Raw genomic sequence first — 22,025 nt, 5'->3', positions numbered from 1 at the left:
AGAGTGTTAGATCCCCTGAAACTAGAGTTACAGACAGGTGTGAGCTGCCATGTAGGTGCTGGGAATTGAACCCAGGTCCTCTAGAGGAGCAGTCAGTGCTCTTAATTGATTTTCATCGTATGTGGGCCTCTTTCTGAGCTCTCCAGGCTCCAGGGTTCCATTTGGCTCTGAAATGGGCCCTCTGGGCCCCTTCCTTCTTCACCCCAGAAGGCCTTATAGACTATCTCTAAATCAGATTCATTCATTCAAGCATTTATTGAGAGCTTGTTATGTACCAGGCCCCAGCCTAAATGCTAAATGCAAAGATGACAGATTGGGACCGGGACCCCTGAACACACACTGCCTGGATCCGATGCCTCTCAGCGGGCCCAGCCGGGGACTCAGTGACTCCAGTGTCACGGCGGCTGGGCGGGTCGGTCTCCTCCCCTTCCTCCACCCGCCCCGCCCCGAGGCCGCCTCCACCCGCGGGATCCCAGCGACGCGTCCGACGCGTCCGCGAGCCAGGGCTGCTGCGTCCTTCTGTCTGTCTGTAGGTCTGTCCTCAGCGGGCGAGGTCCGGGCTGGGGCGGAGGCAGGACGGTCCCCCCCCCTCCCTCCTGGGAGCCGGCGGGGAAGGAGCCAGCGCGGGGAGATCACGGTGAGAGAGCAGCGCAGGGACCCCACATCCCTGGCTCTGGCGGGTCCTCGGGCAGATGCCACCGGGAGGGGACATAGCGACCTGCAGCTCTTTAGCCTCTGGGGACACGACCCCCCCCCCCGAGGAGACCCGGGTCACGGCTTCACCGGGCACCCTCCATCCGTCTCGACATCCCTCCTCCGGTGAACTCGAATCCCTGCATCCCTCATCTTTCATTCCGCATCCCGCATCCTACATCCTCACATCCCGCGTCCCCGCATCCTGCGTCCCCACATCTCGTGTCCCCGCATCCCACACCGCAGCCCCGGGTAGCGCGTGGCCCGAGGCGGGGGACGTGCTCCAGTCGAGCACCGGTCACTACGGGTGACAGTCTAGGGTCCCGTGCCTGCTCTTCTCCAGGCACCCCAGGGACAGTAGGGCGTGGACCCCCGGCCCCCCCCCACCCGGCCGGCACCCCATTGTTCTCCACCGCGAATCCCGGGAGGGGGAGGGGGCTGCTCTTAAAGGGCTCTCTCCCCTTCTTGTCGCCCCTGTAGGTCGCGAACACCAGTGGGGTGGGTGGGGGCGTGCCCACGGCCCCCGCCCCCCGCCCCCCGGGGGGGTCCCCTAGCCGCAGCTCCAGACCAGCGATCTCCGTGCTCCGCCCCCTTCCCTGGGACATCTGCGACCACTCAGGCCGACCAGGAGAGGGTCCAGGGGTGCAGGGGTGCAAGGGTGCAGGGAGCCCCTACAGTGGAGCCGTCGGGAGGGGCGGAACCGAGTCATCCAGGAGCAAGGCACCGGGTCTGGGACGCAGAGCTGAGCGCGCAGGAAGCAGCAGGCTGCGGCCAGGGCCTCCCGGGTGACAAGGCCCTGCGTGGCGGACAGAAGCAACCAGCAAGAAGCAGGAAAAGGCCGGACCTGGAGGGGCAAGCTCCTCACTCCCGCACCTGCACCGAGAGAACCCAGAAACTAAGAGCACATCCCCCCACCTAGGACAGACATTGCCTTCAGCGCACCCCTGTGTGCAACAGCTGCGCTCTGCGGGAAGGGGTCCTCGCTGCTGCGTCTGGATGGCCACCCATCCCCCTAACCCAGGCCTCTAGGCCTTGGAGAGGAGCCCAGCTGGAAAAGAGGCCACACTCCTCGCTGCCCGCCCTGGAGAGGACGACGCTTCCGCGGTGCTCCCAGGCCCAGGAGGAGCTGGGCCAGCAACAGTGGGGACCTGGCCCCGCAGGCAACAGCGGCCATGTCACGGCCAGGCCAAGGTGTGATGGTGCCGGTGAACGGGCTGGGCTTTCCGCCGCAGAACGTGGCCCGGGTGGTGGTGTGGGAGTGGCTCAATGAACACAGCCGCTGGCGACCCTACACGGCTACCGTGTGCCACCACATCGAGAATGTTCTTAAGGAGGATGCCCGGGGCTCCGTGGTCCTGGGCCAGGTGGACGCCCAGCTGGTGCCCTACATCATTGACCTACAATCCATGCATCAGTTCCGTCAAGACACAGGTGAGTAGATCTCTACGAGGGCCAGGCTAGCCTCTCACAAGAGGGGCGGGAAATGCAACAATTCCCCCCTCCCAGCATCCCTGAAAGGGGAACTTGGGGTTCCGAAGATCTTGTTTGCCAATTAGGCTTCTTACCTCTCCCTCCACTGGGAAAAGGGACGGTGTGGCCTGCTCCAGGTTAACACTTTGGTTCCAGCCCTACCTCACACTAGTTTGGGGGAATGTGGATAAAAAGAATCAGCTCTCTGAACCTCAGTTTCTTCACCTGCAAAGTGGGTAGATCTCCGTCTCTCACAGCTATGTAGAGGTTTTTTTTAAAGCAAGTCCCCCTCCCCCGGCACTGAGACCCTCAGTGCTTTAACACACCCATTTACCAAACTCACAGGTTGTTTGGTTTCTCTCCACCAATCACAGGCAATAAGTCTTTTTGATTCCTAGTGAGGCCATTTTACAGGCAAAGAAACTGAGTCCCCCAGAAGCTGAGTGAATTGCACTCAGAGCTGGTATCAAAATCCAGACAGTTGGGAGTCCAGTGCTGGCATGGTATGATGGCTGCAGGTGCAGGGGGGAGGAATGGGATGTGGTCATGGTCCAGGTGATGCCTGGGAGTAATGGTGTCCATGGTGGGGGTGGGGTCATAACGGAGGAGAGTGTGATGGTGGCTTGGTGATGAAGGGATGCTGAGGGATGGTCCTGCTCGGATTATGTTAGAAGTGACCTGTGATGCAGGAGTGGGGAGAGGGGGGAGTCGCTGGCTATCTTGGTGACCCCACGGGGTGGGTGGTGGCTGCTGATGGTGGTCTTGGTGGCTGTATTTGTAGTACAATAGTAACAGTGACGTTAAAGATGGCCTCACTCTCAGGCCGTCTCTCCTCCTCCGGGGATTTGTCACCTCTGTGGAGAGTTTCTGCCACATCACCAGGCGGCCTCTGAGACACACAAGACAGGCACTGCGCAGTGAGGCCCTGCCTTGTGGGAACCTTGATGTGTTTGACCTCCAGGGGCAGTGATGGGGGCTGGAGAGGCCTCATTACTTCCCTGGGTGACTGCTGCAGGCAACTAGCTTGGGGACAATAGAATCTTTCTCCTCCCAGCATGCAGGCCACTAACCACCTGTAGCTATTTCAACTCACACTAGTTAAAAATATGTCAGCGTGTAGCCACACTTCAATCACTAGAGAGTAGGACTAGGCAGGGTACAGTGTGGGCCCAGACCTTCTGGGGCTACAAGTGACACCTACAGACATCCAGACACCCAGGGGATGCCTCTCCAGAAGTCCATTAGTGTGACATTTCAGTGTATCTGTTTCCATGGCTTCAAGCACCAGCAATACCTGTCATAAGGACATTACTGTGTGCTGTAGTGCTGTGCAGAGCCAGACCCTTCTGAGCAAGGATTGACCACTGATAACCATCTCTGTGTGGCCAACGAGCAGGCAGGAGGAGCCTGTGGGTACTTGGGAAGACCAGTCAGGAAGTGGTGCTCCCAGAAAAAGGTAATGGCTGGTGCAAAGGTCCTGGGGTGAGAAGGAACTGAGGGTGCTCATGTTTGGGAGGCAGAGGGGCTGCCTCCAGATGAGTAGATGTAGGCCTGGATGGTGAGAAGGACTTTGGGTTTGACCCTAGACTCTTTCTCAGGAGGAAAGGAGGGTGGGGATGAGGTCTGAGAGGAGAAGGGGGATTCCCCTCACCTTCACCTTGGCTTAGCTTTCTGTAGCCTCAGAGTTTTGGTTATAGAGATTTTCGAGGACTGAACTTGGAGGGTGGAGGTCCTGAGAAGCAGAAACAGTGCCCCCCCCAGCTCTCAAATTTGTACCTTTGCCTGTGGGCCCTCCCCTGGGGCCTCCTTCAAGTCTCATTACCCCCACTTCAGCTCCCAAATCCCGAGGCCCGGGCCTACTCCATCCCCCTGACTCTCCATAGCACCCTTCTGTGGTCCAGTCTTCAACTCCCAACCTCTCTCTTGAGGCCTTACCTGGCCTGTGAGCTAGAAATGAGACCAGGCTTCTGGGTACCTGCCAAGGACCCCCACCCACCCAGCCAGCCAAGGAGAAGGAGGTGGAGCTAGAAGAACTGGGAAGCTAGGGGCTGCCTCTCACAGACAGACCAGCTAGGCTGAGCTACTTAGGAAAGGCCTCTGGCCCTCACTACCCAGTTCCAGGAAAGAACCAAGATGCATACAGGTCTCCCTTCTGCTCCGACCTGCTGGGAGACCAGGCCAGATGGCCTCACCTCCCCAGGCCTCAATTTCCATATCATGTCAGGAGCAGGTCAGAGAGAACAGAGTCTGTTGCACAGACCAACAACTACCCTATCCCAAACCCCTGAACCCGCACCAGGGCACACTGTGGGAGAGGGGGAGGTAAATCCAAATGTCAGGGGCTGGGAATTTTGCTCAGTTGATAGAGCAGACATAGGCAACGTGTCGGTGCACGCCGATTATCCCAGCGTGGAAGCAGGACGACCAGAAGTTACAGGTCATGCTTGGCTACATAGTAAACTCGGGACTAACCTGGCATTCATGTCTCAAAAAACAAAACAACCCACCAATGTAAAGCCATAAAACCAGAAACTCGCATACATGCACCAAAATGCACAGAACTCCTGTCTAGACTTGCTTGGTACCTAAGTTCCTGGAAGCTTCTGGAAGCTGCTCTGCCCTCGGGTGGGGAAAAGTGAGTCTGGTTTTGCCCCAAAGCGGGAGCTGGTAGGTTTTTTTAACCTTGTGGGGACCCACACCCTGTCACTGGAACATATGCACTGCTTGGGACACAAGCAAATGAGCAACTGTGGCTGGGTTGAGATAAACACTTGTGGCCACCACTGACATTTGAAGTCTGTGCCATTTTCATGGCTCATAAAGTATTATTACTTTTTTTACAACTGTTTGAAAATGTAAAAACCACTCTCCATTCTTAATCTCTGTGGAGGCAGAGGGTGGGTGCGTCGACCTCCGCCCCGCCCCCCAGCAGTTCACCCCACCCCCACACCCTGCCAGAGCACCTTCTAATCTTGCCTCTGGGATGTGACAGGGGCTGACACCCCAGCACCCCCAGCATGATGTAGGCACGCCTCAAGATGTGCCAGACAGAGCTCATGTTCAGCACAAACAGACACGCGGCCCGCAGCCTGCTCATCAGCCGCACGGCAACACACAAGTATCCTGTCTGCCTGCCTGCTCTGCTTGGCAGCCAGCAGAAGGGGAGGGGTGGGGAGGGGAGGGAAAGGGAAGGGAGGGAAAGGAAAGGAAGGGAAGGGAAAGGAAGGGAAGGGAAAAGGGCCAGATGTCAGGCTTGGGGACAAGTGGTGAGGACAGACCTGTCACACAGAGACTGCTGTTTATTCAGCTGCCCCAGATGTTTCCAGCCCTACCCATGGAGGAGGGGGAGGGAAAGAGGGGAGGTTCCCTTTGAAACCCTCCAGGCTATGGCCCCCCACATGGAGGCAGAGGATACATCCCTGGCCATGGGATATTAGACCCCTAACAGATAAACCCCCCTGGCTGCTTGCTAGTGTCTCCCTCACACTTCCATCTGGGTGGCCTTGCTTTGCTTCTCTATCCTGAAATTTGAACCCAGGACCTCACACACACTGGCTCTGCCCCTGAGCTACAGGACAACCCTCTTTAGTATTCATTTGGAGACAGGCTCTACCCAGCTGGCCTTGAACTTGTGGCCTTCCTTCTCAGTCTCCTGAGTGGACGGGGGTGACGGTCCCACACCACCGGGCCCACCTGGTCTCCCAAAGCTTACCCCTTTTATCTGGAGCTCCCCCTGCCCCCCAAATAGGTGATTGTAAATGGACAGTCAGGCCTGGAGGGGTTTGGACAAGTGGGCTCACAGAGGCTGAGGAGCCACCAGGATGTGTGGGGGTGAGGGGTGTGGAATGGCTTTCACTCCCACGCACAACTTCTCTGAGGTCTGCAAGGTTTAGACTCCAGGTAGGAAGATGGAAACCCAGAGACAGTGAGTCACTTGCCCAGGATAGCACAGCTTAGCAGCCCCAGGGTCTCCCACAGACCCACTCCACACAGCTAGAGACGGGACGGGTGGATAGCAAACTCCATGGTCTCTGTGGCCAGCAGGGATAGAGAGCTCCTATGTGACAGGCGTCTCCCATCTTCCTCCCCCTCCATTCTGCAAAGGGACAGCTAAGACAGATACCATGCCAGAGGCTCCTCCACCAGTCTCAAAATGCTTGACTGGAGACAGGCCAGTGGGGGGAGGGGTGTACACCCCTTCCTTGGGCAGCCAGGACTCCCTCGCCCCAAATCCTGACCTGGGTAGGTCCTGCCTGGAACACTTAGACTGAGGGGGATGACTGAGGTCACCCAGAAAGGAAGGGCAGATGTTGCCATGGAAAGCACCCCCAATGTTTAGAGTCCAGATGGGATGACAAAGCCCCAGAGAGGGTGAGTAACCTGCCCAAGGTCACACAGTTTTTTACTCTCGAACCAAAACTAGGCTCCTATGTCAGGTCTCAGGGATGAAGGTGATGGCTGGCTATCCCTTCTCCCTGTCCCCTCAGAGTTCTGTTGGGCTTGTTGTTGGGGACATCCTAAGTTGCCACGGGGCCTCTAGGGCCTGAGCCCCAGAGTCCCTGACTCCCGTGCCTCTGGGGCCCTTTCCTAACAAATCTAGGACTGGGCTTGATGCCAGAGCAAAAAGGACTAGAAGGAGGTTCCTATTAGGTTTGGCTAAGCCATCCACAGGGTGCCATGTGTCCCTGGGTCCCTGCCACAGCCCACAGTACCTCCCTGTACTGTCCTTTGGGGTCTACTATTGGCTAGGTCCAGGAGCCTCCTGGTTGCCCAACTCTATCATTATTCTACTGGACAGCCATTATTGCTATCTAGGGCCTGGTCCTGGGCTGGGTCTTGGGGATCTCAGAGAGAAAGACAAAGTCAATCCATTTCAGATCTTATCAATCAATATCAAATCTGTGTCAGAGTTTAGGAGAGATAAAAGCCAGCACATCATAGAAACGACTTATGAGCCCAATTCTAACACTGAGGCCAACAGAAAGGTGTATAAGCCCACCTGCTGGCTGTGTGACTGTGGGCAAGCCACTTAACCTCTCTGGGCCTCCATTTCCTGCCATGTAAAATGGAAATAATTCTTCCCCGGGTCGGTTTCATGGAAAGCCTGGAGAACCCTCTTGTACATCCTTCTTAGGGGCACTTAGGTACTTTCTGATGTTCCAAGCGGGCGATGGGGGATCCTGAGCGTGTGTGGACCTGTGTGAGAGTTCAAGGAGCAGTAGCCAGGCCCCTACTCAGACCGGGGGACAGAGGAAGGCCATGGCAAGCAGAGGACAGGAAAAGTGGTCCCTAGGAGCCCTTAAGACCTGGCAGACCTGGCTGCCAGCTGCTGCCCTTTAGCGCCCAGTCCCCAAGGGACCCAGAGCCAGTGTGCAGTACCAGCATCATTAATCTCAGGCCCTGGAAAGCTGGCACAGGTGAGCCATGGCGGGAAGACTTCTTTGCAGTGAGTAGTGCTCTCCTAAGCAACAGCACACGGGAGGTGGGAGCTAGGTCCAGGACCTAGCCAAGGGCTGAGTCACAGGTGGAGGCTGGGACACACCCCCTACCTGCCCCCAGGGCTGCTATGTGATACCTTGAATGGCTATGAGGGTCTTGAGTGTGTAAGGAGGGGTCCTGGGTCACAGTGCCCCTTGCCTCACTCCCCTCCCCTCTTCTCTGGAACTGGGGGGCCTCTATCTTAGATGTGAGGGGGTAGGAAAGCCACAGTGGGGGTGCCGATCTGACAGAGGAGAGTGTGGAGCAGGTGATAATGTAGGGGTGAGGCTGAGATGGAGGAGGAAGCCAGTCAGGAGATAATAAGGACCTGATGGAGAAGGATGAGGAAATTGGAGGGGAGGGTGGGGCTCTCACAGAGATGAGAATGAGGAGGGGGAAAGAGTGGGGGGGATTCTTGGGGCAGTAGCATGGCCAAATCCCTCTTCATTCAGGGACCTCTCCACATACTCCTCTACCTATGGTCCTGCCTTCCACCTAGTCACTGACAACAGCGTCACACCCAGGCCTGGCCAGTCCTTAGGACAGCCTTGTTCCCTAGACACTCACTCACCTTGAGCACACTCAGCCAAGGGCATGCAACTCTAACATAGACTGCCTTGGGAGTCCATGGATGAGGACAGGTCTCCCAGCTCTGGCCCAGAAGCGCATTAGGCACAGTGAGAAGCTGTAATTTTGGCCAAGGTCCATACTGCCCCCAAGCCTCAGTTTCCTCATCTGTGATATGGGCCCAGCAGCAGCTATGGCCACACTGTTTAGCCTTCACTCATTCCACAGGGACTGGGGATTTGGCCCAGTTAGTGATGTTACTTGGTATGCACGAGACCCTGGGTTCAATCGTCAGCCATGAATGAACTAGTGGGATACAACTGTAATCCCAACACTAGGGAGGCGAAAAAAAATCAATAGGAATTTAACGAGTGTCTATTGTGTGCAAGTGTTAGAAATGTCACAATCAACAACAAAGCAGACACAGAAAGCCTGCCTCTGATACTTCAGCTCTGGTGGGGTGAGGAGGACAATACCAGGTACCACAGAAGTCCAGGACATGTGACTGTCACTGACCTTGAGCCTACACAGATGCTAGACTGGGGCTAAACCTCCTCCAGATCCTTCGTGGCTATGCCCTTTCTTTGCCTCCATGGTACAGCCTCTCTGAGCCCCTCCCACAGTATCTGGAGCTGGTCCAGACTGCCACCTCCACCTGCCCAGACAGCAGTGGCACTCAGTGACTGGGTACATGAAGGAGCTGGCGGGGAGCCCTGTAGCCCGACACCCTGAGCTGTAGAACAAAGAACCCAGCCATCAGAGGTGACTGCCAAGACATCCTGCCCCCACCTGCAACCCAGTGGCCACCTCTTTTTCCACAGTGACAGCGCCATAGCTCCTGCAAGCTTCTATTCCTCTCTCTTGGGCTCCAGTGGGGCCACCAAGGATATCAAAACTCAAGTCAAGTGGCCACATGGAGGCAGAGAGATGGAGGAGTGTTCTTGTCAAAGTGTGAGGGGCCTGGCCCCATTCAAGCTCTTAACCTGACTTTAAATTCTGACTATCAAGTTGATCTCAGTCAAGTTTCTGTGTCTGGGACTCAGTTTCCCCATCTATCCAGAGGCTGCAAATTCAGTTGCCTGACTGGATAGCAGTACATGGAAAACCATGGGTCTAAGAATATCTGGCTCACCAGTACATAGCACATACATAGTAGGTGCTCAATAGATCATTGAAGGTCTTGAGCCCAGCATTACATTTGTAATCCCAGCACTCTGGAGGCTAAGGTAGAAGGATTATGAGTTTGATATCAACCTAAGGCTGCCTAGTGAAACCCAATCTCAAGTCAAACAGGGGGAAAATAAAACAAGCAAACAAAAACACTTGAAGTCATGTACAGGGTGGTCCCACTCAGCTCTGGCTACCTGTTGCTAAGGAAATCAAACCTAGTAGCCACATCTCTGGACATTTGAGGGTCTGGAAAGCTAGGTTAACATGTGTCCTTTACCCCCATTTTTTTTTTTTTGGAGACAGGGTCTATGTAGTCCTGGAACTTGCTCTGTAGACCAGACTAGCCTCAGACTCACAGAGATCCACCTGCCTCTACTTCCTGAGTGCTGGGATTAAAGGCGTGCGCCACTATGCCTGCCTACACTCCTGCTTTTTAAATGTGGCTCACGATTTTTTTCTCCTCGTAAGCAGTGGGTGAGCAGAGGAAGCCCACATTCTCTCCAGTGAGAACCTCCAGCCTGGTTGTGGGAATGGCCCAGTAGCATCATCCATATCCACGCACTGCATCATTCATCTATTGCATCATTCATTCATCGAATCATTCATTTGCTCATATTCGGCCACCATTTCCACAGTGTTGACCTTGTGCTACTGACTGTGCTGAGAGAACCAATCCAACCTTCTGAGCAAGGGGCCAGACTGAAGGGCACACAAGTACCCTGTCACCTAGTGATAGAGCCTTCTGGTGCTAGAGAACACAAGGTGTTCAGGGGGCCTGTGGGAGAGTCCTTGATTCTCCTTTGAGATGGTGGAGACAATTCCAGGACATAGTTGAGCCAAGAAAGTTAAACTCAGCAAGGAGAGAAACTGAGAAGATGGAAGACAGTTCTAGAATACTGTTATTAAGTATTGTGTCCATTTCACAGGCTGGAAGGAACAGCTTGAGGTACTCAAGGAAGGAGGATTCAGGGCCCCTAGGTCTCTTCTCCCTCCTCTTCCCATTGGCTGCTGCTGAGTCAGGGCACCTGAATCCAAGGGTGTGGGAGTTGGTGTCAGGGAGGCCCCTGGGCCATGAAGCGCACAAGGACCACACACACACTGCAGCAGCTTTGGCCAAGCAGAGCGGAGGAAATTTGGGGGCTGAGCCCAACCCCACCCTACCACCAGTAGCCCCCCCCCCCAGGGAGCTTGGGCATCCCTGTGCCCAAACCACTAATGGGCCAGAGCCAGGCCTGAGAGCCCCACGGGAGCAATCAGAGGGAAACAGAACCTGCAGGTTCATTGATTGTGGCTGGAGCGGGAGGCAGCTGACCCAGAGCCAGCTGTGTCTACCGAAGTCAGCCAGTGTCAGGGCTGGACTTCTATGTCTTCCCAAGGAACCTCAGTTTCCCCATTTTTTCAAATGGACCCCCCTGGGGAGATGATGTCAGAAGACTGCTGTTGTTGCTGCAGATGGCCCCACCAGCCCTGCAGCCAGCCTGAGTTGCAAAGCTGCAATATTCCAGGCTGGGGTTTCGCTTCAACCTCAACCATGCCTCTTACTTGCGATGTAGACTGTGTGCCTCAGTTTCCCCTTAGATGACAGGAACTTGTGAATGTACACAGTTGAAGGAGCAGCCACAGAAGGCAGGTGGCCCCAGTCTGGAGTCTACTGAACCAGGGTGACCCTGAGTGTGTCCCAGAACTGCCCAGGACCTGTTCATCCTTAGCTGTACCCAGGGCAACCAGCTCCATCTCACAGCATGGCTGAGGATGGGGTGGGGGACAAGTGAGTTATGGACAGAGAACAAGCTTACTGCCAATGTCACTTGTTCCTGGGATGGCTGAAGATCCCACAACATCCCTCCTCAAGCCTGGCATCCAGAGATGCTCTAACTTGCTCAATCCACCCACTGCCCACTCCCAGGCAGAGTCCCCCCATTTGATAGGATGTCCATGGCTGCCTCCCATTGGCCCTGCTTCCCAGCTGGTCTGGGCGCTCCTACCTGAGGTCATTCCCTCCAGGAAGCCACCCCCAAAGGGAGGGGCCCCTACTGGGGACTGGAGGGGCAAGCATAGGTTACCTCTATTCACAAAGCCATTCTATTCTGAAGAGCTAGAGCTTGGGGCAGAGAACCCCCACAACATTATGCCTCTAGGTGTGTGTGGGTGGGGGGTGCTGTTCAGGTGGAAAGCAAACTGAGGTAGTGAGATCCCTGTGAGTGGAGGAATTCTAGGCTAGGCTACCACTTAGAAGCCTTAGGAAGCAAGCCATCCTCCAACTTGCCCTTCCTCTGCTCTGCTCGGCCCTCTACAACTCTCACCCTCCCTTACCTCCTCTTTCTAGAGGAGGGGGCAGAGAGAGACAGACAGACAGAGAGACAGACTTGTTTCCTCAAATGTAAAAAGGGGACAGGTGTGTGTGGCTTAAGAGGAAAGGAGCAGAGGGGGAGGACAGCAATGAGCCTGTAGGGGCACATAGTAGGTGCTCAGCAAAGGATGTACAGTAGGGCATACGGTAATACAAATGGATGCTCCCTGGTGGTGCAGTGCCCCTCACCCCAACCTCCCTTCTCTCACTGAGCCTCAGTCTCAGCTTCTGGCCCTCCCTGACTCTGCTGGGCAGCCACTAGGCCTCCAGCCTCTCCCTGGGCCTGGTATACAATACCTGCCTTTCAGGCCCCCACAGGGATCTTGCTATCTGACAGTCTGAGTGAATGCTGTCTCTCTGTCTGTCTGTCTCTCTCTGCCCCCTCCTCTGTGTGTGTGTCCCTGTGTCCCTGTTTCTCTGTTTGTCTCCATGTGTCTCTTTCTCTCTCTCTCTCTCTCTCTCTCTCTCTCTCTCTCTCTCTCTGTGTGTGTGTGTGTGTGTGTGTGTGTGTGTGTGTGTGTGTGTCTGTTTGTCTGTCTGTCTGTCACCCATGCTCTCTCCCTTGTCTATCATCTCCCTGCAACCTCCAGCAGACACTGGCCCCCAACCCCTCACCAGTTCAGGCAATCTTTCAATTATCCATTCTTACTGGTCAGAGAAGGAGGAAGGAGCAGACACACACCACCAGGCCCAGGACAGTCCTCTGCACAGGGGCTGATTGCCCTGGGATCCCACTCTGGGTGGCCAGTCTGGAGCTTGAGAAGCCTGATCCCATCTCCCAGGCTCAGGCACTGGCACACTGAGTGTCCAAGTCTGCAGCTCATTGTTCTGTCCACAAATCTAGGCCAAGGCCACCATGGAGGAGGCCGGCACAGCTAGAAAATCTCAGGATCCAAGTCCAAGCAGACACTGGGTGCCAGCTGCCTCCCCTCCCCACGTCCCCCTGGTTCATGACCAGCCTGGGCTGCAGGGGTGGGTGCATGGACAGCAGCAGCGCTCGCAGCAGTGCAGGGTCTGGTGCGGCGGGCTCAGCCGCCCTAATTACTCCAGCTCTCCAGGCTCCGATCCTTTCTCAAAAGGACTCCAGGGACACTGCCTTTAGTAACTACCACTAAACAGGCAAGAAAATCCATGCCTGGTAAACAGAGCCCGGGGAGCAGATGCGGGCTGGCCCGCAGCTCCCAGAATCCTTTGCGGCAGAGTGGCCCAGGCAATCTCCACCGCCCTCTCCCCACAGCCCTAGGTCCACCTCCCCTCCTTTCTGCCAAGCCTGGCCCCTCCCCTCCCCCTCTGCTCCACAGGCCTCGGTTTCAGCTGCATCTGCCTTCCTTCTGGCCACGTTTTGGGAACACTGTGGCTCTGATCTGGCCTTTGTCACCCCAGAAGTTATCAGCCAGGTCAGGAGACAAAAGCAGAAATGATTCAATGACAGTACAACAGCCACATGTGCCAGCTTCAGCAACAGAACTAAGGCCTTGCTGGAGGGGCTGGGTATGAGGAGCTCTGTGGTATGATTAGGAGTTCATCAGATGGGGATGCTGGAAGTGGATCAAGTGTGTGATGGCAGCCGTCACAGCCAACACTCTTGGGGGGCTTCTCTATGCTAAGTCATCCGCTAAGCACCTGTCACGCCTTCTTTTATTTTGTCCCCCAGAAGTTCTTGGGGTAGGTGTTGATACCCCCATTTTACATATAAGAACACCACCAGGCTTTACAGTCTACTGATGGTTTCGTTCCTCATTTTTCTCATACATTTGGCTTGGCTCAGGACCTGGGCAACAGATGAGGCTCACGGGGACAATTCCCTATTTGCTCCTGTCCCATCCAAGGGACAGAGCCCCTCACTTCACCACAAAACTGATCATAGCCCTTAAGGTTCATCTCTCTCACAGGCCCTCGTTCTGCAGATGGGGAAACTGAGGTACTGGAAGGGCAAGTCTAGCATGAAGAAGCAAGGGGACAAGGAGGGAAGGCTTACTCCCGGCACAGTGAAAACCACAGAAAATCAATATGCATTCCATTAAAACAAACAGGCATCGGGCCCTGGGGAGTCTTCCTGTGGTTGCTGGGACATTACTGCTACGAGGGAACCTTATTTCTTGGCACCCTGCCCCTCTCCTATCAACAGATACAGTCCTGTGCCTTAGTTTCCCCAGCCCTCAGGACCTGTGCTGTTGGGCAGCCTTGGACACTCTAAAAGGCAAGGCAGAGCTCTAGGTCTTTGAGGCCTGAGTGGCAATACAGTGAGGGACAGTCCGACAGGGTCTGTGGTCAGAAGGTAACCTCCCAGCAGGACACCACACTCGGTGCCCCCATCTCATGCTGTGAGGACCTACTGTGTAAATCACCCTGCCCAGAGTGGGGGTGGGGGAGCTGGAGGGTTTAGCAGAGAGGCCCCCTGTGGGCCTGAGCTGATGAGTGGGGGCAGGAAAGAGTCTGTCATGACCAGAATGAGCAGCTACCAGGAAGTGGGGAACAGCGAGGCAGCAATAGAATAAATTACTCAGAAGCCAAGTTGGGGGGGGCGACATTCTAATCAGTGACATTCAAACAGACCCAGATTAAAGAAGTCTAAGGGTGGCCAAGTCAAAATCCAGGCAGAGAAAACAGCCATTGCAAAGGCCCTGAGGCCACACAGGGCTTGGGGTGGTTAGGTTGCAGCAGGGAGACCAGTTGAGGGGGAAATCATCAGAGAGGACATCAGAGCTGGGTTGTCATGAGGATTTCAGCTTTTACAGGTCATTAGAAGCCATAGAGGACTCTGAGCTCTATGAGGATGAATGTGATGTAGGCTGGACTGGTTGCCCTGGCTGCCAGGTGGGGACAAGGGCATGAGTCTACTGCTGTGAGTCAAGCTCAGAGGCACAGTGGCTTAGAGCAGCAGGGAATCAGGCAACAGACTGTCACAGAGGCTGCTTGATGGCTATGGGGCTCGCAGGAGAGAGGGTGGAGCTAATGGCATCAAACTGGAGGCAGATCCTCCCGCCCGTAGCCTCAGCATCTCTGCCCACCTGGCCCATTTCCCTGATGAGAAACCAAGGCTGACAGAGAAGTCATCTGAATGTGGTTACAGGACTGGATAGTCTCGACCTGGCAACTTGAGATGAGGGCTGTCTGCTCCAAATCCCTGGGGCTTATCTACAGGCTACTCTCAAATCCTCCCAGCAGGCATGGACACAGTGGGCAAGGGAGCTCCCTGTCACTCTAGAGATGAGGTCAGCATATTAATTCTCTGTCTCATTGCCATGACAAAATGCCTGCCAAAAGCAGGGCTTATTTTGACTCACAGTTCGGGGGTACAGTCAGTCACGGCAGGAGCCTGAGGTGGCTGGTCACGTGGCATCCACAGCCAGGAAGCAGAGAGAGACCAATGCCATTGCTCAGCTCACTTCCTCCTTTTTATGCAACCCAGGATCCCAGCCCACAGGGATGGTGCCATCTCAACCAACCCAGTCCAGAAACTCCCTCCCAGACATTCCCAGAGGTTTGGCTTCTAAGTCATGAATGTCAGACCCTGTTGAGTCGATCTGTATTAACAGAGGCCTGGGGAGGCATGGGGGACTTCCCACAGCTTTGCAGCAGGTGGCAGCCTTTCCACAGGTGTGGCCTTGCAAGCCTGGGAGAGTCATTTCTGTGCTGTGGCACCTGGGCCAGGCAACCTGAAGTCAGCTAAGGCCCTGAGGCCTGTGCTGTCAATCACTGGTTCCCTAAGTTTCCTCCAGAGAGTGGCTCTCAGGCAGAAGATAGAGCTTCAGCCAGTGAAGTGGGGTGGGGACACAGCACTGGTGAACTGCAGGCCAGGATACCACAGAGTTGACGTGTGTGTGTGTGTGTGAGAGAGAGAGAGAGAGAGAGAGAGAGAGAGACCACAGAGCTGACGTGTCTGTGTTTGTCTATGTGTGGTCGGAAAGCACTCTCCACTCTCACAACATATACTCAGGGCTGGAACAGAAAGAGACAGACAGAGGGAGAGAGAGAGGGAAAGAGAGAGAGAGAGAGAGAGAGAGAGAGAGAGAGAGAGAAGCCAGGGGAGGAGAGGGGAGGGGAGGAAAAAGGGTACATGCAGGTGTGACTGAATACAAGAAGGCATGGCTGAATGAGTGAAGTGAGGGATGAGTGAATTAATGAAGTGAGGGATGAGTGAATTAATGAATGAAGTGAGGGGTGAGTGAACTAATGAATGAAGTGAGGGATGAGTGAATTAATGAAGTGAGGGATGAGTGAATTAATGAATGAAGTGAGGGGTGAGTGAACTAATGAATGAAGTGAGAGATGAGTGAATTAATGAATGAAGTGAGGGGTGAGTGAACTAATGAATGAAGTGAGGGATGAGTGAATTAATGAATGAAGTGAGGGGTGAGTGAATGTGGTGGAACGAATGAACCGATGTGGAATCCAACAAACTGTGTGAATGCAGAAACCCACAAATGCTCTGGTTGCCAGCACCCTAGGAGTCCAGGAGGGAGCTCGGTGGGCAGATGGGCCTTGCTCTCTGTCTGGTCACTACCCACCTTTAATGTTCTCTCTGTCCTGGGATAACCAGGCCCTTCAGGACCTGCCTTGACCCTGCAGAGGGTGGCTGGCTTTCCAGGGCCCACCTCTTGCTCCTTTTCCTCGTTGACTCTCTGTGACCCTTTCATGTCCCTGTGACCCCATAAGTTGCCTGGGCTTCTGCCTGCTTCTTTCATTGCTTTTATTAGTTTATTGGAAGACAGAACACAGCCTGAAGGAGCCGATTCTCTCCTTCCGCCATGGGATTGGATTGAAATCATATTGTCAGGCTTGGTGACAAGCACCTTTACCTGCTGAGCCATCTCATTGGTGCTGCCCCCATGTCTTCCCTCCTGTCTGCGCGGATCCCCTTCCTGGCCCTGAAGGTCCCCATGGGGACCTGTGCTGACAACCCTTCTCCCTTCTGAGCGCAGGCACCATGCGGCCAGTGCGACGCAACTTCTACGACCCGTCGTCAGCACCGGGCAAGGGCATCGTGTGGGAGTGGGAAAACGACGGCGGCGCGTGGACGGCCTACGACATGGACATCTGCATCACCATCCAGAATGCGTACGAGAAGCAGCACCCGTGGCTCGACCTCTCGTCTCTCGGCTTCTGCTACCTCATCTACTTCAACAGCATGTCCCAGATGAACCGCCAGACGCGCCGCCGCCGCCGCTTGCGCCGTCGCTTGGACTTGGCCTACCCGCTCACTGTCGGTTCCATCCCCAAGTCGCAGTCCTGGCCCGTGGGAGCCAACTCGGGTCAGCCCTGCTCGTGTCAGCAGTGCCTGCTAGTCAACAGCACGCGCGCCGCCTCCAACGCCATCCTGGCCTCGCAGCGCCGCAAGGCTCCCATTGCTCCAGCCGCCCCTCCAGCGCCCCCACCGCCCCCTCCTCCGCTGCCACCCGGAGGGCCTCCGGGTGCACTCGCTGTGCGCCCCAGTGCCACCTTCGCTGGTGCCACGCTCTGGGCCGCACCTGCCGCCGTCCCCACAGAGCCCGCGCCACCTCCAGGAGTTCCCCCGCGGAGTCCTAGTGCCCCCAACGGAGCGCCCACCCCGGGCCAGAATAACCTCAGCCGGCCAGGACCCCAGCGAGCCACCAGCGTCAGCGCACGCGCCTCTATCCCGCCTGGGTAAGATTCCCCCCACCTCCTTCAAAAGACACCCAGGGCCACCCCCAGCAAGAAGCTACACAGGGGCCACTGCCTACCAAGGCCAAGGCAAAGGTGAAAAAGGTAAGGTGTGGGCCACCCCTCTCCGACTTGCTTTATCGTGGAGCACGTTACCAAGCAGGACAGCAGGACACCGTGAGGCAGGGACCAGCTCACCATCTAGCTAAACTGGTTGGCAAACGAGCTCTTGGGAGATCATGACTATATCATTGTCTGGCTATTCACACGCATGCACGCGCACACACACACACACCACCTTCCTGAGCCACGGAACTTAAGTTTCATCATTGTGTGGCACACACTTGACCACTGGTCCATCTTCCCAGTCCCGTGTTTATTATTTGCCATACTTTCTCAGTGTCAGCTTGTGACACACCCCCACCCCGAAAGACAATTCCAGAAGCCATAAAAGAGAGATAGGTACCTTCTGTCCATCACCCAGTTGAACAGGGGTTCAGCCCAGACCAACAGATCCAGTGATGGGAGTTTTGTCATTTACTGTGGGGTGGGGAATCAAACTCAGGTTGGCAGGCTTGGTGGCAAGCCCTCTTTACCGTCTGAGCCATTTTGTCTTTCTGAAAGAAGTTTTTGGGAGGATAGGCATCTCCAGACCACTGTGACCTTGGGGGTAGAAGCAAGTTTCTCAAAAGAAATATCACAGTCCCTTTGGATTCTTAATGTCACTTTCCAAACTGGGCTCCAGGGACTCAAGTGACCTGATATGGAGGCTGGCCATAGGGAGCCAGTCTCTTGCTTCAACAAGAGTGGCCAGTTTTGTTTTTGTGTTTTGTTTTTGTTTGTATGTTTTGTTTTGCGTGCTGGGGGGGACTTCTACCACCCATTAGGACCTCACTAAAATCTGAGGTCCAGAACTCAGTTTGGAAATCACAGGCTTTAGTGCCCCAGGCCACAGAAGTATTGGGGTGCAAGCATGTGGACATGAGTGTGTCTACCCAGCACCCACATAAAAACCAGGCACAGCAGTGTATACCTTAGTCCCAATACGGGGGCTGATAGAATCCTGGGGCTCACTCTTGGATGCTGAGCAGATCCATCAGCCAGTGAACTTCAGGATTTTGGGGTGGGTGGCTGGAGAGTGCTGACTGGTCTTCTAGAGGACCCGAGTTCTGTTCCCAACACCCACATGGAGGCTCAAACTATCTGTAGCTCCAAGAGATCCAGTGCCCTCTTCTGGCCTTGCAAGCAAACATATAGACAACACACACACACAGTGTTCTCTGCATTTTGAGGTCACTTATATATTGGATGCGTGTGTGCAGGAGTGCATGGGCACATGAGCACACACGCATGCATACACCATAGGGGGGGTGTGTAGATCAGAAGACAACTTGCGGGAGTCGGTTCTCTCCTACTGTGCTGACACCCCCCACCCCTGGCATGGCACTCAGGTCATCAGGCTTGGCAGCAGACATCTTTGCCCTCTGAGCCATGTCACAGGCCCCATTTTTGCCCACACCTTCATGGTCAGTGAGGACAGTGCTAGGAGCCACTACTTCGGGACACGCTATACAAACCACTCAGCTTTTCCTGCCGAGTGTTCATTCTCCACGAGTGTGCCATGGGTGTTAGCTCACAAAGCTGATCTGGCCTGGGAGGACTGAGTTCTCACGATGCACACACAGGAGACAGACACACAGCGATCAAGGGAGTCAGTGGGCACAGTCCTGAGAGAAGAGGGAAGGTGGTGGAACAGGGTGGCATGTGGTCCAGAGGGAGTGGGTAGTCGGGACAGGCCACTGTGGGGAAGACACATGGGAGGAGGCTGTTTCTAGGGAGTTCAGAGGACACGGTATGTCCAGAAAGGAGCTGGGATGTTCTGTACCTAGCAGGAGGAAGGGCATCCCAGGATGGGCATTGCAGGTGCATAGGAGTGGAGGCTGAACAAATCTGGAAGGTTCTAGAAACCATACAAAGGTAAAGCCTCCCTAGTGGAATGGGGAGAGTGATGTCTAAATGGGGGTTTAGGGCCAAACTGGGGAGCCTCAAGAGACCTTGGTGTTGGTGTTGCCAGCATCTGGGAGCCCTAAAGTGTTGCTTGAGCTAGAGAGGGCAGTGGGGAGGAGAAAGCCGTCTCCTGGAGCTACTGATCATTAGATACATCCCACTCATGTCCCACTTGGCCATGCAGATCCCCCTTCTCCTGCCTGACAAGTCTGTGTCAAGGCCCCCCAATCTTCCCTCTCCAAAGAACCCCAAGAAACACACTCTGGGCTCAGCATGAGGTATGGGTAGCACCAGGGGAGAGAGATGGGGAGGGAAGGGCCACCAAACCCTCCCTGGTCCTGTTGTGGGTGTCTCCGTGGGCCAGGCAGCCCCACCCCAACCTGCTCCTCCCCACTCACAGCCCTTACTTCTGAATCTTTTCCTTCACCCATCCACCCAAGAGCTTAAGCGGCAGAATTTGAATTCTGAGCTTCTGAGTCTAGAATGCCAAGATGGAGGGCAGGGTGGAGATGGCTCTCCCCTAGGCCCCACCCCTCAGATTCGGGGTGTCCTGTACCTTGGTGTACTCGTGTTGCCTTCTCTCTGGGTGGGCCTGAATCCAGACTGCCTCTCTTGAGAGGACATGGCCACGGCCACATTGGGTTAGGCCCTCGCTGGCCTCGGCTGCGTCCATCCTCATCTGTTCTGGGGTTCCGGTATCCAGCTTTTAGGTCTCGGGGTCTCTGCATCTCCCACCACAGCTCTCCATGCCCCACCCCTGTCTATTCCTTTTCCTCTCAGCCTCTTCTCCTTTTTTGCCACCTTCTAGCTGAGTGACCTCCAGGAATAGTTTCACCTCTTCAGCCTCATTTTCCCCAGCTGGCACACATTTTCCCACACCTGTGCAGGGCTGACCACTGAAAAATGTCTTCACATCTATCAAGTGTGCAGAGAGGCCAAGGACTTCTTGGTCTGGACCAGGAGGGAGGTCCAGAGAGGGGGATCAACCTGTCCAGAGTCACACAGCCAGTGGGGACAGGCCAGGGTTTTTTTCCATTCTCCCTGTGCTGGGGCCAGAAGCCAGTTGGCAGGGTTGTCCTGGGGGGACACACGGGGTGGGAAGATCCGCCCTGTCTCACGGGAGGTCAGTGTCCATCACTGTGGAACACAGCTACAGGGCAGAGTCAGACTTTCCACTCCACATGGGGACAGCTGTAGGCCTGTTTCTGTTTATAAAGCACACCCCAGGTCCCCTGTCCCTTCTCATGGCTCCATAGGCATTGCCCATCTCCATCAGAGAAACCCATGTCAACAGCTCCTATTGTCACCACTTTTCAGAGGACAAAACCAAGGCTCCAAAAGACCATAACACCTACTTAGGTAATATACTTTGAACCTAAGTTGGCTGGGGTATGTGGGGTGTAGTTTCCCCCACCCATCCATGTTGTTCCAAGCTGTGCCCTGCCCCCTGCCCCAAGAAAATAGAGCCCAAGAGAGGATGTAGCAACAGAGGCTGTGATGGGACCCAGCTTCAACTTTCTCTTGCTGTGTGACATAGCAGAACCCATTGCTCTCTCTGGTCTTTGGTTTTTGCAAAGTGTGAAAATAGGACTGACAATTCAGGTCATTGTCTAGCATGTAGCTAGACAATGTTTCCCAGCTGCACCCTGCCCCCCCCTCCCTGTTAGCCTTTACAACACTGCCAACTGAGCAGGTGCCAGGCACCAGGCAGGCGCTGTTTGAACACCTGCATGCAGGCCCTCAGTGATTCCCTGTGCCCCATGACTGTTTTACTTCCCTCGCTTCTCCTCCATCCTTTCTTCTCTGATCCTTGTAGTCACTCTCCCTGCCTTGATGGTGTTAACCGGACACCCTCTCCAGCTCCCCAGCATGACTTATGTCTGCCAATCAACTTCCCATTTTTAAAGGATCATTGTGTAGCAGGCACCCGAGGGGGGGACGCTGGGGCACAGCAGGCAGCCCCTGATACCCAGGAGTTTACAGTCTCATCAAAGCAAACATAATCCAAAGAAACGGATCCTAGAATATGCTAAAAGGTAGTTTTAGTGCTACAGAGGAACCACAGAAAGAGAAGGGTGACCGGAATGGCATTTTATTTTATTGCACTACTTTTAAGAAGGGTATAACAACAACAACAAAAAAGTAAGTTTGCTTTTGGGCAAGGAGAAAGTGAGATTAAAGAAGCCAGCCAGAGCCAGGGCTGGTGGTGCACACCTTTAATCCAAGTACTCTAGAAGCTGAGGCAGGGGGATTGCTGGGAGTTTGAGGCTATCTTGAGTTACATAGCAAGCCCCTATCTCAAAAAAGAGGGGAAGGAAGGGCTGTACCAGGCTTTTTCTTTTGAGCAACTAACCAGCTGCCAAATCATAACACGGAGACTTATTAGTTTTGAATGCTCAGCCTAGCTAAGGCTCCTTTCTGGCTAGCTTTTTTAAATCAACCTGTTACTCCTTATCTACCTTTTGCCTCAGGGCTCTTTGCCTTTCTTTTCTTCATTCTCTTTCTGTATATCTTGTTTGTCTGGTGGTTGCCTAGCCTCTTGTCCAGGGCATGTCTCTCTCCTCTCTTCTTCTCTTTCTCTTTCTAGATTCCTCCTTCTACCTATTCTTTCTGCCCACCAGCTCTGCCTATCCCTCTCTTGCCTAGCTATTGGCTGTTCAGTTTT

At 54.8% G+C, this 22,025-nt stretch overlaps 1 protein-coding gene across 1 annotated transcript in view; it reads left to right on the top strand.

Moving 5' to 3' along the window:
* The first annotated feature begins 1,865 nt into the window (after positions 1-1,865).
* Positions 1,866-22,025, top strand: part of Dtx1 (deltex E3 ubiquitin ligase 1) — a 28,923-nt gene continuing 8,763 nt past the window's right edge. The window contains exons 1-2 of the mRNA XM_035444639.1: positions 1,866-2,124; positions 16,654-17,356. Of these exons, the coding sequence (XP_035300530.1) occupies positions 1,866-2,124; positions 16,654-17,356 (962 nt within the window). The remainder of the gene's footprint in view (positions 2,125-16,653; positions 17,357-22,025) is intronic.

Source organism: Cricetulus griseus, chromosome 4, assembly GCF_003668045.3.
Source record: "Cricetulus griseus strain 17A/GY chromosome 4, alternate assembly CriGri-PICRH-1.0, whole genome shotgun sequence".
Taxonomy (NCBI): Eukaryota; Metazoa; Chordata; class Mammalia; order Rodentia; family Cricetidae; genus Cricetulus; species Cricetulus griseus.
The sequence above is the reverse complement of the archived record's forward strand: the minus strand, read 5'-3'. Positions and strand labels throughout refer to the sequence as shown.